Source organism: Piliocolobus tephrosceles, chromosome 11, assembly GCF_002776525.5.
Source record: "Piliocolobus tephrosceles isolate RC106 chromosome 11, ASM277652v3, whole genome shotgun sequence".
NCBI classification, from domain to species: Eukaryota; Metazoa; Chordata; class Mammalia; order Primates; family Cercopithecidae; genus Piliocolobus; species Piliocolobus tephrosceles.
The window spans coordinates 58,942,663-58,963,952 of record NC_045444.1 but is presented as its reverse complement, the minus strand read 5'-3'; the positions used below and the strand labels follow the sequence as shown (position 1 = coordinate 58,963,952).

The 21,290-nt window shown below is 40.7% G+C and overlaps 1 protein-coding gene across 20 annotated transcripts in view; it reads right to left on the bottom strand.

The window, feature by feature from the left end:
* RAPGEF4 (Rap guanine nucleotide exchange factor 4) overlaps nucleotides 1–21,290 on the bottom strand; it is a 312,185-nt gene that overhangs the window by 52,244 nt on the left and 238,651 nt on the right. For all 20 annotated transcript variants that reach the window (XR_004229213.1, XR_004229214.1, XR_004229215.1 and 17 more), the window contains 6 exons: nucleotides 17,263–17,347; nucleotides 15,342–15,402; nucleotides 12,532–12,608; nucleotides 11,966–12,112; nucleotides 9,882–9,997; nucleotides 4,231–4,319 (listed from right to left, as the gene is read on the bottom strand). Coding sequence is in view for 17 of the 20 variants with exons in the window: in XM_031936487.1 (XP_031792347.1) it covers nucleotides 4,231–4,319; nucleotides 9,882–9,997; nucleotides 11,966–12,112; nucleotides 12,532–12,608; nucleotides 15,342–15,402; nucleotides 17,263–17,347 (575 nt within the window). In the remaining 3 variants the exon portion in view is untranslated. The remainder of the gene's footprint in view (nucleotides 1–4,230; nucleotides 4,320–9,881; nucleotides 9,998–11,965; nucleotides 12,113–12,531; nucleotides 12,609–15,341; nucleotides 15,403–17,262; nucleotides 17,348–21,290) is intronic.

Below are 21,290 nucleotides of genomic sequence, written 5' to 3'. Positions count from 1 at the left end.
AAGGAAGGAAGGAAGGAAGGAAGGAAGGAAGGAAGGAAGGAAGGAAGGAAGGAAGGAAGGAAGGAAAGAAAAGAAAAGAAAACAAGATTAAGGCTGTGAGCAGCAACTAGAGCAAAACAAAGGCTAACAAAACAGAAGCTGGTGGATTCAAATGGTGACTGTCCTATATGTGAAACTATTTTGTAAGTAAGGAAGCCGGGGGTTGGCAAGGGAAGTAAGGCAAGTCCCCAAAATAAGCTTCATTTACTTCGTCATTGAATTTGACGCTGGTTCTTCATTGCAGACAACACGCCCTGGCTAGCCAGATGGGAAAGCTCATGAAGGCAAATCTGAAAACCTCAGGACTACGCCCATCAGAACTTGGAACCCAAGATGCCATGACATTTCCAGGGAAAACATGAAATACACTGCCTGAGATTGTGACGCTCATCTTAAATGGAAAATGGTGAGAAATACGTACATTTTAATGCTATAAATTAGAATGCCAAATGTCATCCATGTTTTTAATGAACTTTTATTGGTGAAGTCTGAGTCAGTGACTAAAGGTTTAACCATTATACATACTCATTTAAATATAACTGATGAGTGTAATACCAAGTGTCACAACTCAATGTCACCAGGTTTTCAGTCCCATTATACTGAGCCAGAGAAGAAGCAGAGAAGGTGCCAGACAGAGGAGACAGAAGCTGCATGAAACTATTTTTTTGAATGTACCAAAGGACTTTGGCTTGCCTGAGCTTAACATCTAGCACCATCTTGATATGTTTGATACATTCCTGAGAATGGATGAGGTAATACTCACTTATATGCACCCAGGAGGCTGTACTATCTGGTAGTTTAAAGTTTGCTAAAGCAGAGACTTGACTTGGGTGCTCCAAGGTTGGGGAGGGAATCAGTTAACATGGCCAACTACTCAGCTCACATTTCAGTGTGGCTTTCCGGCTCTCTCCTCATATGTAGCAACTCTTCTGTCTGGCACCTTCTCTGCTTCTCAGTATAATGAGACTGAAGGTGACTGGTGACACTGAGTAGATGACAGCTTGGGATTACACTCGTCACTTATGTTTAAATGAGAATAATGGTTAAACATTTAGTCACTGATTCAAACTTTCCCGATGTAAGTTCATCAAAAACAGTAACACTGGAAATCTAATTTATAGAGTTAAAATTTCCTTAAGAACTAATTTAAAATATGATTTCCTACTAGAAGATGATTTACCAAGTCACTCCATGACTAATGCTGGTTTCAAAAGTAAAAATATAAGAACTAATAGGTCTCAGGTAGAAAATAGATTTTTGGTAAATTAAGAGAGTGTAATGTCAAATTCAGCAGTGTGCATTTTTATGGTGTAAACAAGTTTCATGGTAACTCTGACCTTTCTCACTGTACTGTAAATCCATAAATGCCAAAGGTCTCCCACTCCAGTATATGGACAAATGTCGTTACCTACCCTAGGATTGTTTAGTGTCCAGAACAGTGGGGGAGGGGGTGGAATTTGTATTTTTGATTTATGAGAAAGATACTGATTTGTTCTTTATCTCCAAGGCATAAACATTACTTGTAAGAAAAAAATATCAGGAAAAACTGCAGGAAATGAAGTTCAATATTAAATTATGATGCTAGTCTAGTCTCTACCATCAAAAATGGAAGGGTCAAGAATCACATCCCACACGTCAGCCTTAGAATACACTGATTTCCAGGCTTTAATTTTTTTGATGAAGAAGGAATAATCAGGCTACTCTGGGCATACTGCCCATGGGTTAGCCCTGCTCTGCAAGGAACAGTAATTAAAAACAACAAAACTAAACAAAAGAAGCAGAAGCAGCAGCAATAATCCAGTCTCCATCTCTTTTAGAGGTGACTTGAAAGGGAGGCTATACTTGCCCTTCATGGGTGGTAAAGATCTTATGGCTCATTCCTTAGATGCCATAGTCTCTAATGTACCAGAATCTTTTTTTTTTTTTTTTTTTTTTTTTTGAGTCAATACTTACTTTAGGTAAGGTGCTGATTCTTGCATTATGCAATCACACATAGTGGGCAAACAGTTAATCAGAGGGAAAAAATCAGCTGCATTTTTTCCTGACCCATGGTCCTGGAAATTTGGTTTATTTGGTCATTTGGTCAGTTTCTCTATACTAACTATGGAGTAACTTTTCTCCAGTAAAGCTCTTACCACGTTCTTCTTGCTCAGACATCTTCAACCACTTCCCAATGCTTGGCTCTACCTTTCTGTTGTTGTTGCCCACGCTAGAGTGCAGTGGCATGAGCATAGCTCACTTAGCCTCAAACTCCTGGGCTCCAGTGATCCTCCCGCCTTGGCCCCCAAAGTGCTGGGATTACAGGTGCGAGCCACTGCACACAGCCGGCTTTACATTTAAGACTCTCTAAGATCTATACCCCAATTCTTAAACCTTTCCTTCCTTTTTCAACTTATATATACAATATTCCAGCAAAAATCAGACCACTCACTCTTCCTTGTCTATTTCTAGGTCAGTGCTAATATTGTCCCTTAGTATGGATGGCTCTGTCCCCATCTCTAGTTACTGGTTACCAGCCTCCTTCAGGGCCACTCTATATTTTCCATGATACTTTTCTAGATCCCTCACCCAGTCAGTGTCCCTGAAGCACTAACCACATTCTGCCTTATATTCAAGTTATGTGCAAATTCCTTTATGTCTTCTAACAGATTATAAGCTTCCTGAAGGCAGGAGGATGATTCCTTATTCACATTGCCTAGTCCAAAGCATCTAGTTTAGTGTCTGCCCAATAAGATACTCAACAAATACTGAGCTGAGAATAATTGGCCTGGAGCCAGTGATCCTGATGATTATATCTACTATACCCTAATTAATTTGCTACGTAAAAAACCTCAGGTAATCTATGCATAAAATGAGAAACTGGAATGAGAAGATAAAATAAGAATTCAGTGGTAAAATACCTTTAGGAGGTATATAATAATAATCATCATCATGATATCTTCAACTTGAGTACATAGCAAAGGTCAATTATGGAAATGGATTTTGAACTAAGTTTTTGAGATAAATCTCTGAACTTCTTTTAGTAAGAAATGCTCTTCTATGGAGCTCAAGGTGCTTAAAATACGAACCCATGACATTATTCTGAGAGGCAGTAGCATAGGATTAAAAAAAAAACACATTGCGTGTCGGCTGTTTCAAAGTCATATACAAGATGGTAACCAAAGTGGAACACAATTTTATAACTCTGAACACTTAGTTCACTGGTGAGATTTGCTTTATTCACCCTAGAATATCTGTGTCTTAGGTAACAAGACTGACTCACTGTAAGTACATGTTATGTGTTGAATTGTATCCCCCCAAAAAGATACATTGAAGAACTAACCTCCAGTATCTCAGAATATAATCGTCTTTGGAAACAGTGTCTTTGCAGGTGTGGTCAAGTTAAGGTGAGGTCCTTAATGTGGGCCTTAATCCAAGATGACTGGTATCCTTATAAAAAGGACCCAGAGACAGACATGCACAGAGGGAAGGCTACGTGAAGAGTCACAGGGAGAATGCTGTGTGAACATGAGGACAGAGATCTGGATGATACATCTACAAGCCAACAGATGCCAAAGATAGCCTGCAAACCACGGGAGGCTAGGAGAGAGGCATGGAACAGATTCTCCTTCACAGCCTTCAAAAGGAACCAACTCGACTATCACCTTCAGCTAGGACTTCTAGCCTCCAGAGCTGTAAGACAATACAATTTTGTTGCTTGAGCTACCCAGTTGGTGGTAATTTGTTAGCGAAGCCCTAGCAAACAAATGGTGGCATTATTAACATTCTAGAGCAGCTGGACTCTACAACTGCAGAGAGAAGCATCTTACTCCCAACTGGAGCAAGGCTGTGCCTTTTATGTAGGCAGCTTCAAATCCTTCATGGGAATAGGTAGGATGTAAATGATAAACCCAATAGATGCCTATAAAGGTTGGATTTGAATAACTTAAGAGAGAGAAGCCTAGAGAAGACGAGGCATGGTATGTAGAAATGAGGCTGAGTCATTTCTAGAAAACAGTCAGGACTGGGGAGGGAAGAGGGCGGTCAGAAGGACTGCTCCCTGTCAGGTCACACAGAGATGCTTTTCAAATATCAATACACAGAATCCCCTTCCAAAACTGCTTTTGCTATACACACTGCAAATGAATTCAGGACTATTAAACAATGCTATGCATGGATTAAATGGACATGCAAACTGTTCTGTGTGTATACCTGTTGCTTCATTTAAAGTTGCCTCAAGGCGTATCGTTTCTAGAAAATGCTCTAAAATTTTTTCAGGTGTTCCTGACATCACAGTATACCTGGATAAGAAACAAAAATGCCATTAGTTTTTCATAAGTGAGCAAATCATTAAAAAAACTTTTTACTTATCTAAAATTTTTTTTTTTTTAATTTGAGATCCCAGGGAACCATATACTTTTCATGGTAAGAGAGACCATGCACCTTGTCAAAGTCATACAAGAAGACAAAACAAACAAACAAACAAACAAACAAAATCCACAAAGTGAAGTCGTTACTACAAACAGTGTTGTTTTTTCCCTACATGGAAATAAGGTAAACTTCTTGAAGAGCAGCTTTAGTAGGCTGGGAACTGAGAAACTTCAGTCTTTTTCCAAAGGAGAATAAAAAGGAACATGTAAAACCCAGGGCAGTTCAGGTCAGGCAGGGGGAGCTGGTGAGAGGAAGTGAGAGTAAGCTAGGTTATCCATATATGGGTTACTCGTGGCAAAACTTCTGTCCCACACTGGATTCCCCTGCCTATTTCTGGAATGCTCTGTCTTTCCCAACTGTACACTGGTATGTGCTTTGGAAATTCAGCTAATAATAAAATAAGAGAAAGCAAACAAAACTCCATAACACCGATGAGCAAACAAACAAACCCCAGTAGCATCATGAATGGGAAATAAATCAGCAGTAGAAAATCCTTATAATTTATTTCAATGCCAGATATAAATTACTGGGGGTTATAATAGACATTATTTCAGAAGATCTTTCCATGGTGTTCTTCAATTAACACAGGAGGATTTATTTTTTAAGTTGCATGTGAACTGTTTCAAAATTATACTCAAGACAGTGACAAAACACTACTAAGTGGGAGCTGTAGACAAAATACATTCAGATGATCTGGGTGCTTGTCTTCCAAAACCCAGGCTTTGCTTTTCTGCTTGGAATTTCACTTAAAAATAACAGGCAAGTAGGGGCTAGGCGCAGTGGCTCACGCCTGTTATCCCAGCACTTTGGGAGGCCAAAGCGGGCGGATTGCCTGAGCTCAGAAGTTCGCGACCAGCCTGGGCAACACGGTGAAACCCTGTCTCTACTAAAATACAGAAAATTAGCCAGGCATGGTGGCATGCACCCATAGTCCCAGCTAGTTCGGAGGCTGAGGCAGGAGAATTGCTTGAACCAGGGAGGTAGAGGTTGCAGTGAGCGGAGATCACGCCACTGCACTCCAGCCTGGGTGACAGAGTGAGACTCCGTCTCAAAACACACACACACACACACACACACACACACACACACACACACACACACAACAGGCAAGTAAAAATAACAATGAAAATAAAATTGTCTAATGTTCAGAAAGCAGTGACAGAATTCAGCTCTGGTTTCCTTGCCTGTTTGAGACCTTTGAGGTGTGTTGAGATCCCAAGAGTAACTCTAACATATTATTAAATCTCAGGATCTTAACCCATGGCCTGAGGGAGTGATGAGCAGACATTTTAACATATGTGCATGTGAAAACGGTGAGGAAAGCACCCCTGGTATTGAATGAGGTGGCCAGTGCAGTCTATCTGGAAGGCAGCTGTTAGCTAAAACTGTTGTGAGTGTGCGCACAAGACCAAAAGGAAGCTCAACAGTTAAATCTTTGAGGAAACTTGGCTTTGGAGCCTAGAGGAGGAGAGAAGGGGAATAGAGAGAAAAAAAATAGTCTACTTTCATCTCAAAAGTCTGACCCCTTTCTCAAAATAGATAAGGTAGAAGACAATGGCTTTTCCTCTTGTGGGCAATGAATATTTGAGGAAAGAAGAGGGCATATTTATAAATGACTTTCAATATTGAAATAGAGAATATTGCTCAATTCATCCAGTAATTCCTGAAATATATGATTCTTTGATAGCACTCACCACATGAGCTGGAAAAAGAGTAGCATCGGACACATTAATCAGGAAACAGGGTTGGAGAGAGCAACATGTGTCAAATGTTTACTATACCCTAGACAGCTAGGTGTGCACTGAATAAGGGCGTCCTGTTTACTCCTGCTAGTTAAATATTATCTTCATTCTGTAGATAGAGAGATGGCTCAGGAGGGGGAGGCATGAAGCCTCAGGTCACAGAGTTAGTAAATGGGAGACCTCTGACATGAGCTAGGTGTGTCTGGCTTCAGAGAACAAGCATGAGCTTCGTGGCACTTTTCTGCCTCTACAGCAAGATGCTCCAGATGGAGACCAGGTCTAGCTACCTGGAGCTTTTTCAGAACAGGAAATTCACCATGTAATTAACAACCTTCCTCTAAAAAGGGCTTGTTCAGTTTGTTTCTGAAAACAAGTTGTATTCCAATAGGAGTATATATACATTCCAAAACATGAAAACCAAACGAGGGGAAAACCAGTCTGTTACTTCACATGGCACCGGGCAGCGGCTGCTGGAAAGTTGCAAGCTCTATAGCTAGCTGCGTGACTCATACATCAGTTTGTAAAATGTGTCCCTTTGTCAAAACTAATTCTACTAGAAGGTTGGCTTCACATTCTGGTATTCTTTGTTTGGACATCCTTTAGCTAGGGCATTATGGCTGGTCAAAAGTAATAGAGATCTGAGAGGCAAGCCAGATGCCTGATCACCTCTCTAGAGAGAAAGTGGCCTCTCTAAGCTCTGCCCACCTGGCCAATCGGAGACCCCCAGGATCTTTCTTTTGCTACCAGAGACTTCCTCTCGTGGTACAGTTGCCATGGCCACCTTACCCCAGCTTCACTTCACAGCTCCACAGAAGGCTATTAGATGCTGACATTCCCTTAGGGTGGGGGACTCCAAGATGGAGGGGCCAGGAGCTTCTGGCCAGACACAGCCCTCTGGGCTCTTGGGGTTCTGGGTTTGGCTGAAACATCACGTGACAGCTTTGTTTCCCACTGTCCACTGCCAGGCACCTACTGCTTGGCCTCTGTTTAAAATGAGGTCAGGACCACTAAAAGACCACACAGCATGACTCTTTTCAGTTTATTTCATGAAAGAGCGACTCTAGTTCAAGTTAAAAGCAAACTCCAATTGGTTACATTATATAAGCTATGAGGTTTTAAACCTCTGACATAAAATATTTTTCTGCAAATGAGGACACTACAATCTGTTCCTAGAATAGAGAAGGGTGTGGAGAAGGGGACCTGAAAGAGACTGTCTTCCTGCACACAGGATGGAGCTGAGCAATGAGAAAACAGTCTAAGATAAAAGCAACACAGTAACTAAAACAGGAATATGCATTTCAAATTCTTTCTTACTAAACCTGCATAACCACAGAGCAGAAAGACATCCGAAACAGTAAACGACTGAGGGCTCTGTGGAATTTACCTTCATGGGAAACACTGTCTTATTGTTGACATTTTAAATATCATACTCAGAGTTGAGATGCTCAGGTAGAGTCAGGAGGTTTTGAAAGTTAAAAATGTACACATAAACTATTCTGGATTTCTCAGGGAAAAATGAACCAGAAAAATAACATTATTAGCAGCACCAACACGGTGACCCTCTTTGAGCTCAAAAAGGATAATTTCTGAAGAGAGGCCCTACAGTTTCCTAAATTTTAAGCCCATCCATAGACATGGTTGATGCCACATTTTTGAAGTCCAGAATATCAGCCCCAAATTTATTTACATGCCCCTTCCCCTTCAATTCTGGTCTCATTTGGGAAAACTCGATATGGAAAATGACCCCTTGAGAGAGCAGCTTTTCATTCTTCAGGGAAGTTTTGTGTGGTGCATTGATTTGTACTCATTGATATTTCTTAAATGGCTCGTTGTGAACATGCATAAGTTTTTGAATTGTGGAAGAAATTTAGATTGGAATACAGGACACAAATAAGGAGGTATAACGGAAAATCAGATCAGGCCTAAAATAATAAAACATATGGTCTCTCCTTTTCCATCCCTTTTAGTTTGGTTTCATAAGAAACCTATATTTGGAGAACACCCTGAATGAAAGACATTGTAACAAGCAAATGCTTTTGATCATTCCCCGATGACATGAAGAAGTGAAGCAAGGGGACCCCCAGGGAACCTCTTGATCAGACGTTTCTAGGTTAAGAAGAATTCTCAAGGCTTGCCTTTTCAGTAAGCATAATTTTCCTGGGACATCTGAAGCATTAGTTTAAAATGCAGATAAAACACTAGTTATTTAAGGGAACCAAAGAAAATCACTAGAAGCAGTCCCAACCTTCACATAAAAAAAAAAAATGTTTTCATTCTCATCCTCCTTAGTGGACTGCAAAGACAACTGTTAAAAACATTTGGGCAAGAACAATTTCAAGAACAGATAGTAGTAAACAATAAGTAATAACGAGATTTCTATGGTAATTTTTAGTTTTGTAAGTGAAAGGTAAGTTTTTTACATAGTCCTTTTGATGTCAGTTCCTTCGATATGGAGTGGTTTGTAATATTTACTAAGCAGTGTTGAGTATGTAGTCTTAACTACTATATTTTGCTATAGTAAGCTGGCAGGTGGAAGAGGGATAGGCGTGTGAAAACTGGTCAAGCTGGACTTGAATTCAAGCTCTGCCATTATAAGCTTTGAAACCTTGGGCAAGTAACTTGTGGCTCTGAGCCTAAATTTCTCCATCTTTTAAAAGGTGTTATAATATAAGAATTCTCTAAAATCTGCAAAATATACTACGGCTATTTAATAATATTATCTTTTTCCTGCTCTCTTTGCAAATATGTTGATTCAATCAAATGAAAATGTCTGGGCCTTAGACTTTTAGTCGAAACAATAAAAATTAATCATTTATGGTGAATATCTTGATAAGGGAAACACCTCACTTATTTGGCAAACGAAGGAAAATTACTTGAGATGCATTCTCCTTCAACATATGATTGGGTAACATTTCTTTAGCTACAGAATTGGTGTTTTTATGACACTAAGATTGAAAATTAATCTCCATTTTAAAAAGTAGATTCTGTAATTTTCTGTAATTTCTTAGAGCCACACTTTCTCTTCTCTGTCTTACCACTCAAATGTTGGTACATTTGATGCAGTCTTATGTAGTAAGTTGCAGCAAAAGCTGGAACTGAACATCGATATACTGAAAAAGACTCAAGTTCAACAGGATATCTGAGAAATGTGAAGCTAATGGCCTTTTGACATTAGCAGGAATAAGTATGAATGAGGCCAAATGGATGCTTCTGGGCTGCAATCAATAGACTGTTTTATATTTGAAGTCTGGGTTTCCATCAAAGACGCTCATTCTGATAACAAGAGGAAAACACTTCATGCGAAATCCTGCATACGAAATTCAAATACCAAAAGTTCTCATCACCCAGGGGCCTTCGTATCCTTTGAGCTGCCTGGCATTGCTATTCCCATTGTTCTCTCACACGCCTTCTGTTCCACAGCTATTACAGTCGAACACTGTATACAAAGAGTGGTTTTTAGAGTAAAGGAATATTCTCTCCCGAATTACTGTAGGCAGCACCCGGCTCAATGCTGTGCCAGAAATGGATACATTATACTCCACAAGATGTGTGATTAGTCAATAGAGAGGAAAAAAGTCACATACACTGCCATCTTCCACAAAAAAGGAGAACATGCTATTGTAGAAATGATGATACCATGTGAAAAGGTTAATCATAGTCTGGCAATTACAGTGTTGGATGCAAACATACTTTTGCTGAGGCTGTGAGTTTCCTTGATTAGAAGCTCTGTTCCCTGCTGGGACCTTCTCCAGCACCAAGACATCTTGGTCATGTTCTTTAAGTCTGACTGTATTCGCCTCCACGTCCTGCAAATACAAATTACACCACATACAGATGCTGCCGCTTACTCAGACAATGAAAAAAATTTCAAATGCTTCAGAAACTCATTTGGTGCTTGTCATGCTAATTGTTGCGTCTACAAATTAAGTCATTTTCAAAGTCAAGGGCTGGAACGGTCAGAGAGAGGACCAGATGAGGTTTGAGGCATGTGTTTTTAAGACTGCTTTTACCCCAGCTTCAGAAAAAGAGTAGAATAAAGCATAGTGTGGTTATGCTCTGAGAACCCTTTGGGAGAAGGAAGTAGAGCAGGAAGGTGGGGAGCAAAGGCATTTATTAGTTATAAAAATATGTGGTAAATAGCAAGCAGCTTCAGCAAAGTTCTTTTTCTTCTAAGCGTATTTAGTTTCCTTAGGAGTGGGGCACCTCTTCTCTCTAATCAAAAGACTATTTTATTTTATTTTATTTTTTTAAGAAAAATCCATTTGAAATGTGTTAAAAAACTCTTTTTGGTTATTTTAAGTGATTTACCATTGATTAAATTACATCAATGATAATGGTCCTAATCTGATTCTTTCAAAGAATGTTTTGGCTGAATGTAAACTCCTCGTGTGTAAACTTGAAGGAGTTAGTACAGCTTACCTTTAAATTTCAATATCATTGTAAATAGTTAGTTTAAAAATTTTAACATGCTTTTCTTCAACATTTGGCCCCCATTTAAAAAGAGATCAGATAAGAACCAACTCAAATTACATCTGGTATTTTTTTAATATATCATTCAAGGGTATACATTTTAGCCCTTTTTTTTTTTTTTTTGCATTAAGACTGTGCATTCCTAAAAGAAACTTAGTTGTTAGAAATTTTGCCACCAAAGGCAAATGCTTAAGACCATGTAGGGATCGACGTCCACACACAAGGACAGGAGCATGACATTGTAAATCATCATTAAGTAATGGCAATACACCCCAAAGCACAAAAGTTACATTTAGGACTTGAGGAGGAGCTAGAGATGCTAAGGCTGCAAGAGGGATAGAAGGGACTCTGCTCTGTGGGTCAGCAGTGAAAGAAAGAGGGCAGTGTGACCCGAGAAAGAACAGCCTCCCAAGTGAACTCAAGCTAGGGTGGGAAGGACCACAGGCCACCTGAGAAGCCAGGGGTAGTGGGACATCGTCACCATCCCTAAAACCTAAAAGTCCATGATCAGGCCTCTACCAGCCAAAGCTGGGTCATCCCTCCCATGGGCAAGGGACCTCATCCTGGGGAGAGACCAGAGACTATTCTTCTAAACATCATCCACATTCACAAATTCCTTAATAAGCTTAGAGTGGGCTCATCTGCAGAGTCAACTTTTAAGTGCAATTGCACAGTTCCCTGTACCACCCCTGTTATTCACCTGCCTGCCAATGTTAGTAATTCCTTTAGTTTGTAACAACTGAGATAGAGACCCTGAAAATGAAAATGCTCGGTTGGAGTAACTGTGATGGATGTTAATTCCCAGTAAAATGGAATCACTCAATAAATCAAGAGAACGTATGATGATATGAGACAGGCTCAGATTTGGGAGGAGAAAGAGGTGGAAACTAGGAAGGTCTAGGAAAGAGAAAAATAAGGAGCAGAGGGAGCTGCCACTGTGTTGGAGAGTGGGATGGGAAGGATGCAAAGAAGGATGCCCAAGATGTCAGAGAGAAACTTCTCAGACTGACATTTTGCCAAGGCAATTCCTATTTATTGTCAATTCTCATGGACCAGTGCAGGGATGCATAGAGGGACTGGGTCCAGCATAGCATCCTGCATTTGCAGTTTTACTGGAATATAACCTCTGGATCCCAGAATGCATACCAACACATTAAATATAACCAGGTTTGTAACAAAGGCCTTTTGTGCCTAGAGCACTCATTCATCACAGGACTACTCAATTAAGACTATGCTCAAAGCTTTGCTTATTTAGTTAAAGAAAAAATGGGATGTCTCTCAGCCACACTTTGCTTTGGACTCACCCTCAGGATCCGGTTGAAATCCTCCTTGTCTACTCTTAAGAAATGGCAATTATCTTCTCGTAAGACGATAGAGGCAGCTCGTGGGGCATCATTCACTAGTGCTAACTTGCCAAAGTCATCTCCTTCGTGCAGGGTGCAGACCACACCCTGGAGAGAGTAGAGCACACAGATGAAGAGGATCCCTGAAACAGAGCAAACACAAACACCCACCGCCTCCTGCCACAAGACCCTGGCCCCTAAAACACTGTAGATAAATGGGCTGTACCTAGGAATGCCAAAGAGGATTACATAATTAAATTATGATGTTCACTTTTCTTTCATTGAGTAATATGGTCTGTGGCTCAAATGTACACACTATAATCCATTAGGAGACAAACCCTAGAAAGTACAATACTACTTTAAGTATAATAACTGAGATAATTTATGATTAAAGATGCAATAATGTCTTTTCTACATCTAGGAACAATGGTGTTGCAAATTTAATTGTGGCACTACATTGCTAATACTTAGAGCCACACTAGTAAATGGAGCGTAATAAGGTTTCAAAAAGAAAAAGATATATATACCTTGCCATAAATGACTACATTCACTGATCCTTTTAGAATAATGTACCAGGAGGTACCTTCTTCCCCCTGGTTAAACACTAGACACAAAAAGATGAAAAGACTTATGATAAGAATAGAAGCACATCAATATAAATTACAGCTTATCAAATCATCACTTTAAGTCCCCAGAATAACGCATACGTAAAAAACGAGAAACATCACTGGCAAATACTAACTTGTTCAGGTGGCATATTATCTCCTTTTCTACAGAATATAAAAGAAAGAGAAACACTGCATTCCTTGCTATGCCCCAAAAGATAGGTTTTAGTAGATATCAATTTATCAGCAATCCGTTTCTTAAAGCCATACACACTTCTCCCACAATTCATTAAAACTTACCCCATAGAAAAATGGCTCTAAAAAGTAATCTGACAAGTAATGTGACGCTTAAAAACATGCAAATCAGCACGACATATTGTTTATAGATACATGCCTACACACGCTGGTGCCTTGGTATCCATGGGGAATTGGTGCCGGGACCTCCCAAGGATATCAGAATCCACAGATGCCCAAGTCCCTGATATAAAGTGGTGCATTTGCATATAATCTACACACAGCCTCTTGTATACTTTAAGTCATTTCTAGATTACTTATAATACTTAATACTATGTACATGCTATGTAAATAGTTGTTATACTGTATTATTTAGGGAATGAAAACAAGAAAAATGTCTGTACATGTTCAGTAGAGACACAACCATCCACTTTCTTTTTTTGGAATATTTTTGATCTTCAGTGGGTTGAATTCATAAATGTGGAACACACAGATGTAGAGGACTGCCTGTATTTTTTAAAAAATGGTTGGAATGATCATCACTACACTCAGGGTAGGAGTTACCTTCGGGTAGGAAAGATGAGAATGGGATAAATGAGGGTACAAAGGGTCTTCAAGTGTAGTTGTACAATTATTTTTTATTTTTTGAGACAGGGTCTTGCTCTGTCACCCAGGCTGGAGTGCAGTGGCGTGATCATGGCTCACTGCAGCCTTGACCTCCTGGGCTTAAGAGATCCTTCCACCTCAGCCTCCTGAGTAGCTGGGACTGTAGGGGTGCACCAATCCACCTGGCTAATTTTTACAGATAGGGTTTTGCCATGTTGCCCAGGCTGGTCTCGAACTCCTGGGCTCAAGCAATCCACCTGCCTCGGCCTCCCAAAGTGTTGGGATTACAGGCATGAGCCACTGCATCCAGCGTGTATATTTAATTCTTTAGAAAATATGAAAAAAGGCCGGGTGCAGTGGCTTATGCCTGTAATCCAGCACTTTGGGAGGCCACAGCAGGCAGATCACTTGAACTCAGGAATTTGAGACCAGCCTGGCCAATGAGGTAAAACCCCACCTCTACTAAGAATACAAAAAAAAAAAAAAAAAAAAAAATTAGCTGGGCATGGTGGCACACGCCTGTAATCCCAGCTACTTGGGAGGCTGAGGCAGGAGAATTGCTTGAACCTGGGAGGTGGAGGTTGCAGTGAGGGGAGGTGGAGGTTGCAGTGAGCCAAGGTTGCACCACTGCACTCCAGCCTGGGTGACAGAGCAAGACTCCATCTCAAAAAAAAGAAAAGAAAAGAAAATATGAAAAAAAATGGCATAATGTTAGTATCTGACAAAGATTAAGAAGGTATTTGTAATATTCTCTATTTTTTGTTTAAAATAACTGTTTCATAATAAAATGAAAGCAATTAGCAAGTTTGAATGAAACGAATAAAAGAAAATAAAAAAGAATAGTAAATCAATAGCAACCATTAAGATAAAAATATTAAAGTAAGCCTTTAACATTTGAAGAAGTTACATTCTTACTTAAATAGATATCAATGTCAGAAATACCACTTTTGATGACTGAAAGTAAAAAAAAAACACATTTACAATTTATGTTTCCTACTTATTTGACTCATATAACGAAGCCTGAAGAAAGAACAAGATTTTCTAAACTATGTCTCTAATGAGTTAACAGGTGTCCATGCAAAAAGTGTTCTACATGTCATTAGGCTCAGGAAGTATCGGTTTAAACATGGTGATAATATCTCCTTATTGCAGAACTTCTGAGAACACATTAGCATGCTACTGTATCCTGTGACTCTGCAAGAGAGATTGGAGAGGCATTTCCTGACCTTAGTAGATCACTAACCCCCTTTTTTTTTGAGCCAGATTTCTGTAGGAATAGTAAGGAATGCCAGCTTATATAATATTGTTCACATCTATTCACATCAAATTTCCTTTTCTTGCTTCCAAATATGACCACAGAACTAAACTACAACTTGGATTTTGGTGAGATACTATATATTAACACTGTATACATATTTGAAGCAAAGAAATTCTCTCCAGCTTGGAGCCTAAAGTAGAAGTGAGAGAAGAAAAAGAAAGTAGGGTGGGTTTAAACATCATTCTAACTAGCAACCTCAAGAGATCTATTAGTTCTTCTAAAGCTATGAACGGAATGCGGTCACTGGGAAAGGTACTGCCTCAGGCCCTTCCTGAAGGGCAGTGACTTCATCCCACCCTCTAAACACTGGTGAGTCAGGAGGGTAGTGAGCCAGTGAGACTCAGGCTGGCACCCACAACACTTGCTGGTACTAGAAAACCACAATACTTCAGAATAATCGGCATGTGCTGGAAATAATCACAGGTCCAGAAAAACGAAAGCGCCACAGGACACCCTGCCAAGTCACCAAGTCAGACCCGGGGTCAAGAAGTGAAGCGTTAGCAGCCTGGCTTCCCGTGGCATGTACTCGAAGGGTGCTGGCCAGGCGCAAGGTTCCAGCACAGCTTTCACTTACACACGGTCCCTCCTTTGGCATGAGACTCAAAAATGAGAACACCTGCTAACTCTCGTTTCACCTAGAAGAAAAAGAGAAGAAACATGCAAAGGCCACATTTCCAGGTCTGGGTGGAAAAGGGTTGTGCTCTTTCTAGGGGCACAATGCAAACTGTCCCGGGGCTTCCCATGCAGTCATCTCTCACCTCGCTTGCTGCTGCTGCTCTCATCAAAAATCACTTCCATTCAATTTGCTGCTAGGTAGGATTTTAAAGCTTGTAGCTCTTTTTATAGAATAGCTTATAGCTAGTTCATACAAGGCAACCTCCTTAGAGACGGTTTCAAACATGGTCCCACCTGCATTAACTAGCCGACTTGCCTGCCTGTCTTTGGCTGTGGGGGAGAAGGGGAGACCATGTACAACATCATATGATTCTGTTGCTACTAGTGACTCTTGTTTGCATTACATATAATGTGTCATGTCAAACATGTTGGAAAATTCTGTCTCGAAGTTGAATAATGAAGCCTAAATGAATGAACACATTTATATTCTTAGTTAAAATTCCAAATTATTCCTAGCTAGCTAAAATTCACATTAAAAAAAAAAATTCCAAATTACATTCCCAAATCATGGCTCTATCTTTCTAAGAACCCAGTAACTTGAGATTTTTCTATGCCTGGGTATCTGGGGTTTGAGGTAGAAGACAAGACTACCCACAATCCCCTCAATTCCACTGAGACCAGGGAAGTTGGATGAGGGGCATGCTGGGTCCCTGGAGCACAGGTAGGGAAAGGGGTCCTTCCTTACTTCCCTCTACATCACGAGCTCATGGAGCCTCAGCTGTCTGCACTGTGTATTTGAGGGCTTCCCAGGTGAGGCTCCCAGGCACTACCTCTATGCCCTGTGGAGAGAGTAAGGATGGCAAGGGCAGTGGTAGGTAGGAGGAAGGCTGGGCCAGACCACTCCCCTGGGTAGTCCACATAGGTGAGCAAGTCTCCAGACCCTCAGTGGTGCTGGGGGTGGGAGGCATGTGAAGGAGGTTTGTCTAGTTGAAGGGGAGAGGGGACTTGAAGCCCTCTTGCTTAGAGCTATGGCAAATGCCTCACTGCTCTCAACAGAGACCTGAACTTATCCCCAACAGCAGGGACCGGCAGGTACTGCTACTGTGAGGTAGCAGAACATCACTTTTAGTGAGCTAGGAATGAAAATAAACTAGGCATCTAGATATCTCTTAGGGACCTCAGTACATACTCTGTGAAAGTTGAAACCACTTCATTCTTCTTGACTTATTAGCATGTAGGACATGTATGTTTCCTACAAATCATATTCTTATGGGAGGAGGTGTTTCTATCCCTATTCAGTGGCAAAAATTTCTGTTTCCTAAATACTCTAATCAGGTAAAAGTTCAGAATCAGATACAGCCACTGGGTCATTTTTTATTAGTGGGTAGTGTTATTTTGACTAATATATCTGAGCTGATGCTCTCTTGAACTTTCTGCTTCCATTCTCAAGAAGGCAGCAAACCCTGGTGGAGCTGGCCCCATAAGCCAAGACAGGTCATCTAGATTTCCCTCTTTCCGCCCTCTGGCTGCATATCATGGCAGGATTCAGAGTCCCTCCCAGGCCTGGCTCTTTTATCTGAGCGTGCAGGTTCCAAAATTCACATTCACAGGGAGGAAGCACATGTTCCAACCCTACTCACATCAGGCTGCTCTGGGGTTTAGGGCATATGGGCAACTACCAATAGTGAGACAACACTTGATTCCTTTTCAGTGATTGTTCTTGGGTGTAACTTCCTCAGCATCTCATAAGAGAGTAGAGGTGATTTATGAGGTGAAAATCAGACATTCTTTCCCCCTACAACACCGTAATACTCTCCTCTGTCCTAACAGTGCATTTATTGCAAAGTGCTTCAACCATGCTAAACTAAGAGACAACTTACTGTGGTAGAAAGATGGGATAAGGCTTTAATATGAAGAAGCTCCTCATAGATAATCTCCAGGTCATCCACAGTCCTCTGGCCAGGTCTACAAAGATTAAAAAAAAAAAAAAAAAAAAAAAAAAAAGAAAAAACGGAAAAAGGGCATCACTAGGGCTTCAAATATGGAAACGGATTCAGGCATCAGTAACATGCTCAGGGATTTCTTCCGCATAAAAAGATATTGGCGGAGGGAGAGGCTGCACCAGTATAACCCCTAAAGGGATTTTTGAAATAAATGTGTTCCTTGATGAAAGGATATGGGAGAAAGCCAAAGTCCACAGGATCCCTTCTCTTCTGATCTCAGAGGAAAGAGCACCTCCACTCACATGGTAGTCAGCCAACTCACCTCTCACTTTGTAGATGATTGAGCTAAAAAACTGCTTTACATACCACCTTAATCAGTTATGGCAAAACTTGTCTTTTACCACCACTAGAAACAATTGGTGTAATCAACTTGACAACTGATCTAAATTCCTTGAGATCCTGTGTACTATCTGAGCTTAGCAGAATATTAATGCTGCTGTCACTATTATTTGGGGTTATATAATGTGTTTTTTCTGAAGGACTCAAACATAGGATGTATGCAGGCTCAACGTTTTCTTTTCTAGCCCTGAGGAGATAAGGGCATGAGATGAAGAGAAGGCAAATGGTAGCATCTGGGATTAGTAAGAGAAGGCAAGAAGGGAGGTATATGTCCACATTCCCAAACTCTGTTACAAAACCACCACTGTCCATGAGACGTTAATCAGTTATGTAAAGCATTTTTATTCTAAAATTTATTATAAAACTAGTATCCAATAACATGCATTTAAGGACCTCAGTATATAATCTGTGAAAGTTGAAACCACTTCCTTCTTCTTGAATTATTAGAATGTAGGACATGTGTGGGGTATGGGGGTGTTGTAGACATTTTTGGCATTGGAAGACTGGCATTGGAAGATTAGGAATAGATTCCTAATCATTTTTTGTATCTACAATTGTTTTGAAATCATTCATAGTGTTTAGTTATATTAATGGGTAGGAGATACAACTGGTCAGTAACTTGAATTTTTTGTTGCTTTCTGCATAATAAAGAATCCTAACTAATATGTTTCTGAAACTTGAAAACAAACTAATGGGTTATTAATTCTGAGAGTTCCAGGGAGTCAACTGAGAGACAATCTATATATCGATGGATAGGCAGTGTTTACTCTCAGCTAATTGCTGCAGTTATGAATGTTATCTATTACATAATCATCGGTCTATTTTGTGCATTTTATCCTAACATTTTAACAATTTATGATATTACTCAATATTACTGTAATTACTACTAATTAAACATTAAACCCTTGATGAGCTACTGATGATGTACCATCACTACATTATCATTTGTAAGGTGTTCCTTGGTCAAATAAATTTGAGGAGTATTGGTGTACTGAACACAGCACTGGATCTAGGGTCTGAAAATCAAGTATAAAATCAGTGCAACCACTCACGAGCCATGTGACATCAAAGTCTTAGCCTGATATGAAAACTGGGGACAATATCTTTCTGAGAGAGATGTGAGAGCTAACCGAAGCAGCAACCATAAAAGTGTCTACATATTTATTTGTGTAAGTGAAAAAAAAACCCAGCAAAGTGATATCCAAAACTCAGACCTTTGCAGAAGCAGTTAAACAAACTTACAAATAAAGTATGACATTTGGTCTACTAGAGTACATCTGAAACTTAGTTGATTATTAGATAAGCACTCTTAAAATAGTTAATTGGATTAAATAATTTTGCAACCATATTCTAACATGGGGAAGATAACAGATTTAGTGGAGTCTACTAGGAGGAAGAAAATTCGGCATACTTTGCATGATACCTTCCCAAGGACAGCCTTAACATGAACAAAAGAATATTGTAATGCTCTCTTCCAGAATCAACAGGGACTATCTTCCTAATCCTGACTGTATAAAGACAGATACTAAATCCATGACCTGGGAGATGCTAGCCAGGTTCACCTCCTGCTAAGGGTCACCACTGAGGGACACAACTGCACACCAATCTCGTGCTGGTGGTGGAAACCAGAAAGTATGGGACCCATAAAGACACTGAAGAAAAGCTGTGGCCACAGGGACTCCAAAGGAGCCAGGCCTTCTCTGCCAGAGGCCTCATCTACTACTTGACTTGGACATGGGGATTTTGAAAGTGGGAACCTTGGGGATTTAAAAGTCAATCGAGTCACCTTCATCCATCTACTACTATAGAGGCAGCTAATGCGAAAGTCTCAAGGTAGGCATAATAGGATTATGGATCTTCAGCACAAGGAGCAGCCCTGCTGTTCTTGCTACTTGACATCAGTGGCAAATAACACGGAACCCTCCTAGAAGCTTGGCTAAAAGAGAAAGCAGTCACCAAGTCTCATTCGCACCTCCATGGGGTGGGCTGTTACGGTGAGAGGAGAAAAGATCATCTGGGAAAAGAAAGGCTTAGAATTCTGCCCTAAAATCTGGACATATTCAAAGTTGTAATTTTGGGAGCAGATCTCTATGAGGTTAGGAAAAGTGTTTATATAATATAAACATGAGATCTGTATTACTTAACTTTTATGGATTTCTTTTTTAAAAATGCTGTCCTGCCTAGGTGTGCTGGAACACACCTGTAGTCCCAGCACTTTGGGGGACCGAGGCAGGAGGATCACTTCAGGTCAGTTTGAGACCAGCCTGGGCAACAGAGTGAGACCCCACCCCTACACACACATACATAATGATGCCTGTTGGATCTACAAATCTCAACATATTAATAATACTGCATCCGAGATTTGAAACAGGATGAAGAACTGTCAGACCCTCAATAAAAATTTGACATCATGGTTCAAGGCTGCCCTTTTAGCCATGATAGCTAGTCTTAGGACCTGCACAAACTGTAGAAAACGAGAGAGAAAGATGAATCATGCTCACTTTAACCGCTGCCCTCCACCACTGAGCATGCCTGAAGCTCTCTCCTCTCCCCACACTCCTCCCGCTTGGATCCCTTCGTGCTTTACTGAACATTTCTTGTCAATGTCTTTTTGGTTTGTTGTTCTTTTGTACATCCCTTGTATTGTGTTCAGCCCCCAAGGCTTTGTTCTACCTTCTCTCCCTAGGAAAAACCCTCAATTTCCATCTAGATAATGACAAGACCTAAATCTTGTTCTCCAAACAGCCCTCTTTCCTGAGTTCCAAGGGTTTCCTGGCCATCTCTTCCTAGATAACTCACAAAGACCACCAGCTTAATCTATCTAGAAGTGCTCCCTCTTCATCACACAAGGCTCCTGGAAATCAGATCTTAACTTCCTTCTCCAGACTCATCTATCTCCCCTCTCTTCACATCTTCCCTGATAGCTACACTCTCTCTCCAGCTATCCCAGGCATCTCTCCATTTCTCGAACACACTAAGCTTACTCATGCCTGCGGGACTATTTGCGTGCTCCTCTCTTCGCTTAAAATACTTTTGTTCTGCCTCAAGCCCAGCTCAGTGTCATCTTTCCTAAGTGAAACTGGCTCCCTAACCTTTGTTGCCCAGGCTGGAGTGCAGTGGCATGATCTTGGCTCACTGCAAGCTCTGCCTCCCGGGTTTAAGGATTCTCCTGCCTCAGCCTCCTGAGTAGCTGGGAGTACAGGCACATGCCACCACATCTGGCTAATTTTTGTATTTTTTGGTAGAGACGGGGTTTCACCTTGTTGGCCAGGCTGGTCTCTCAACTTCTGACCTCAGGTGATCCACCCACCTCAGCTTCCCAAAGTGCTGGGATTACAGGCATCAGCCACCATGCTAGGCCACTCTCTAACATTTATTCCTCCGTGGCACGTGGTCTTACTGCTATGGTAATTACAACATACTGTCATGAATGTTATTTGCTTAAATATCCATACTCTAGACTGTTCTCAAGAGAAGCAGTATCTGGTAGTGCAAAGGTACTAGATTGGAAGCAGACACTGAATTTGAGATCTAAATCACAAACTTCCTAGTTGCCCAACTGATCT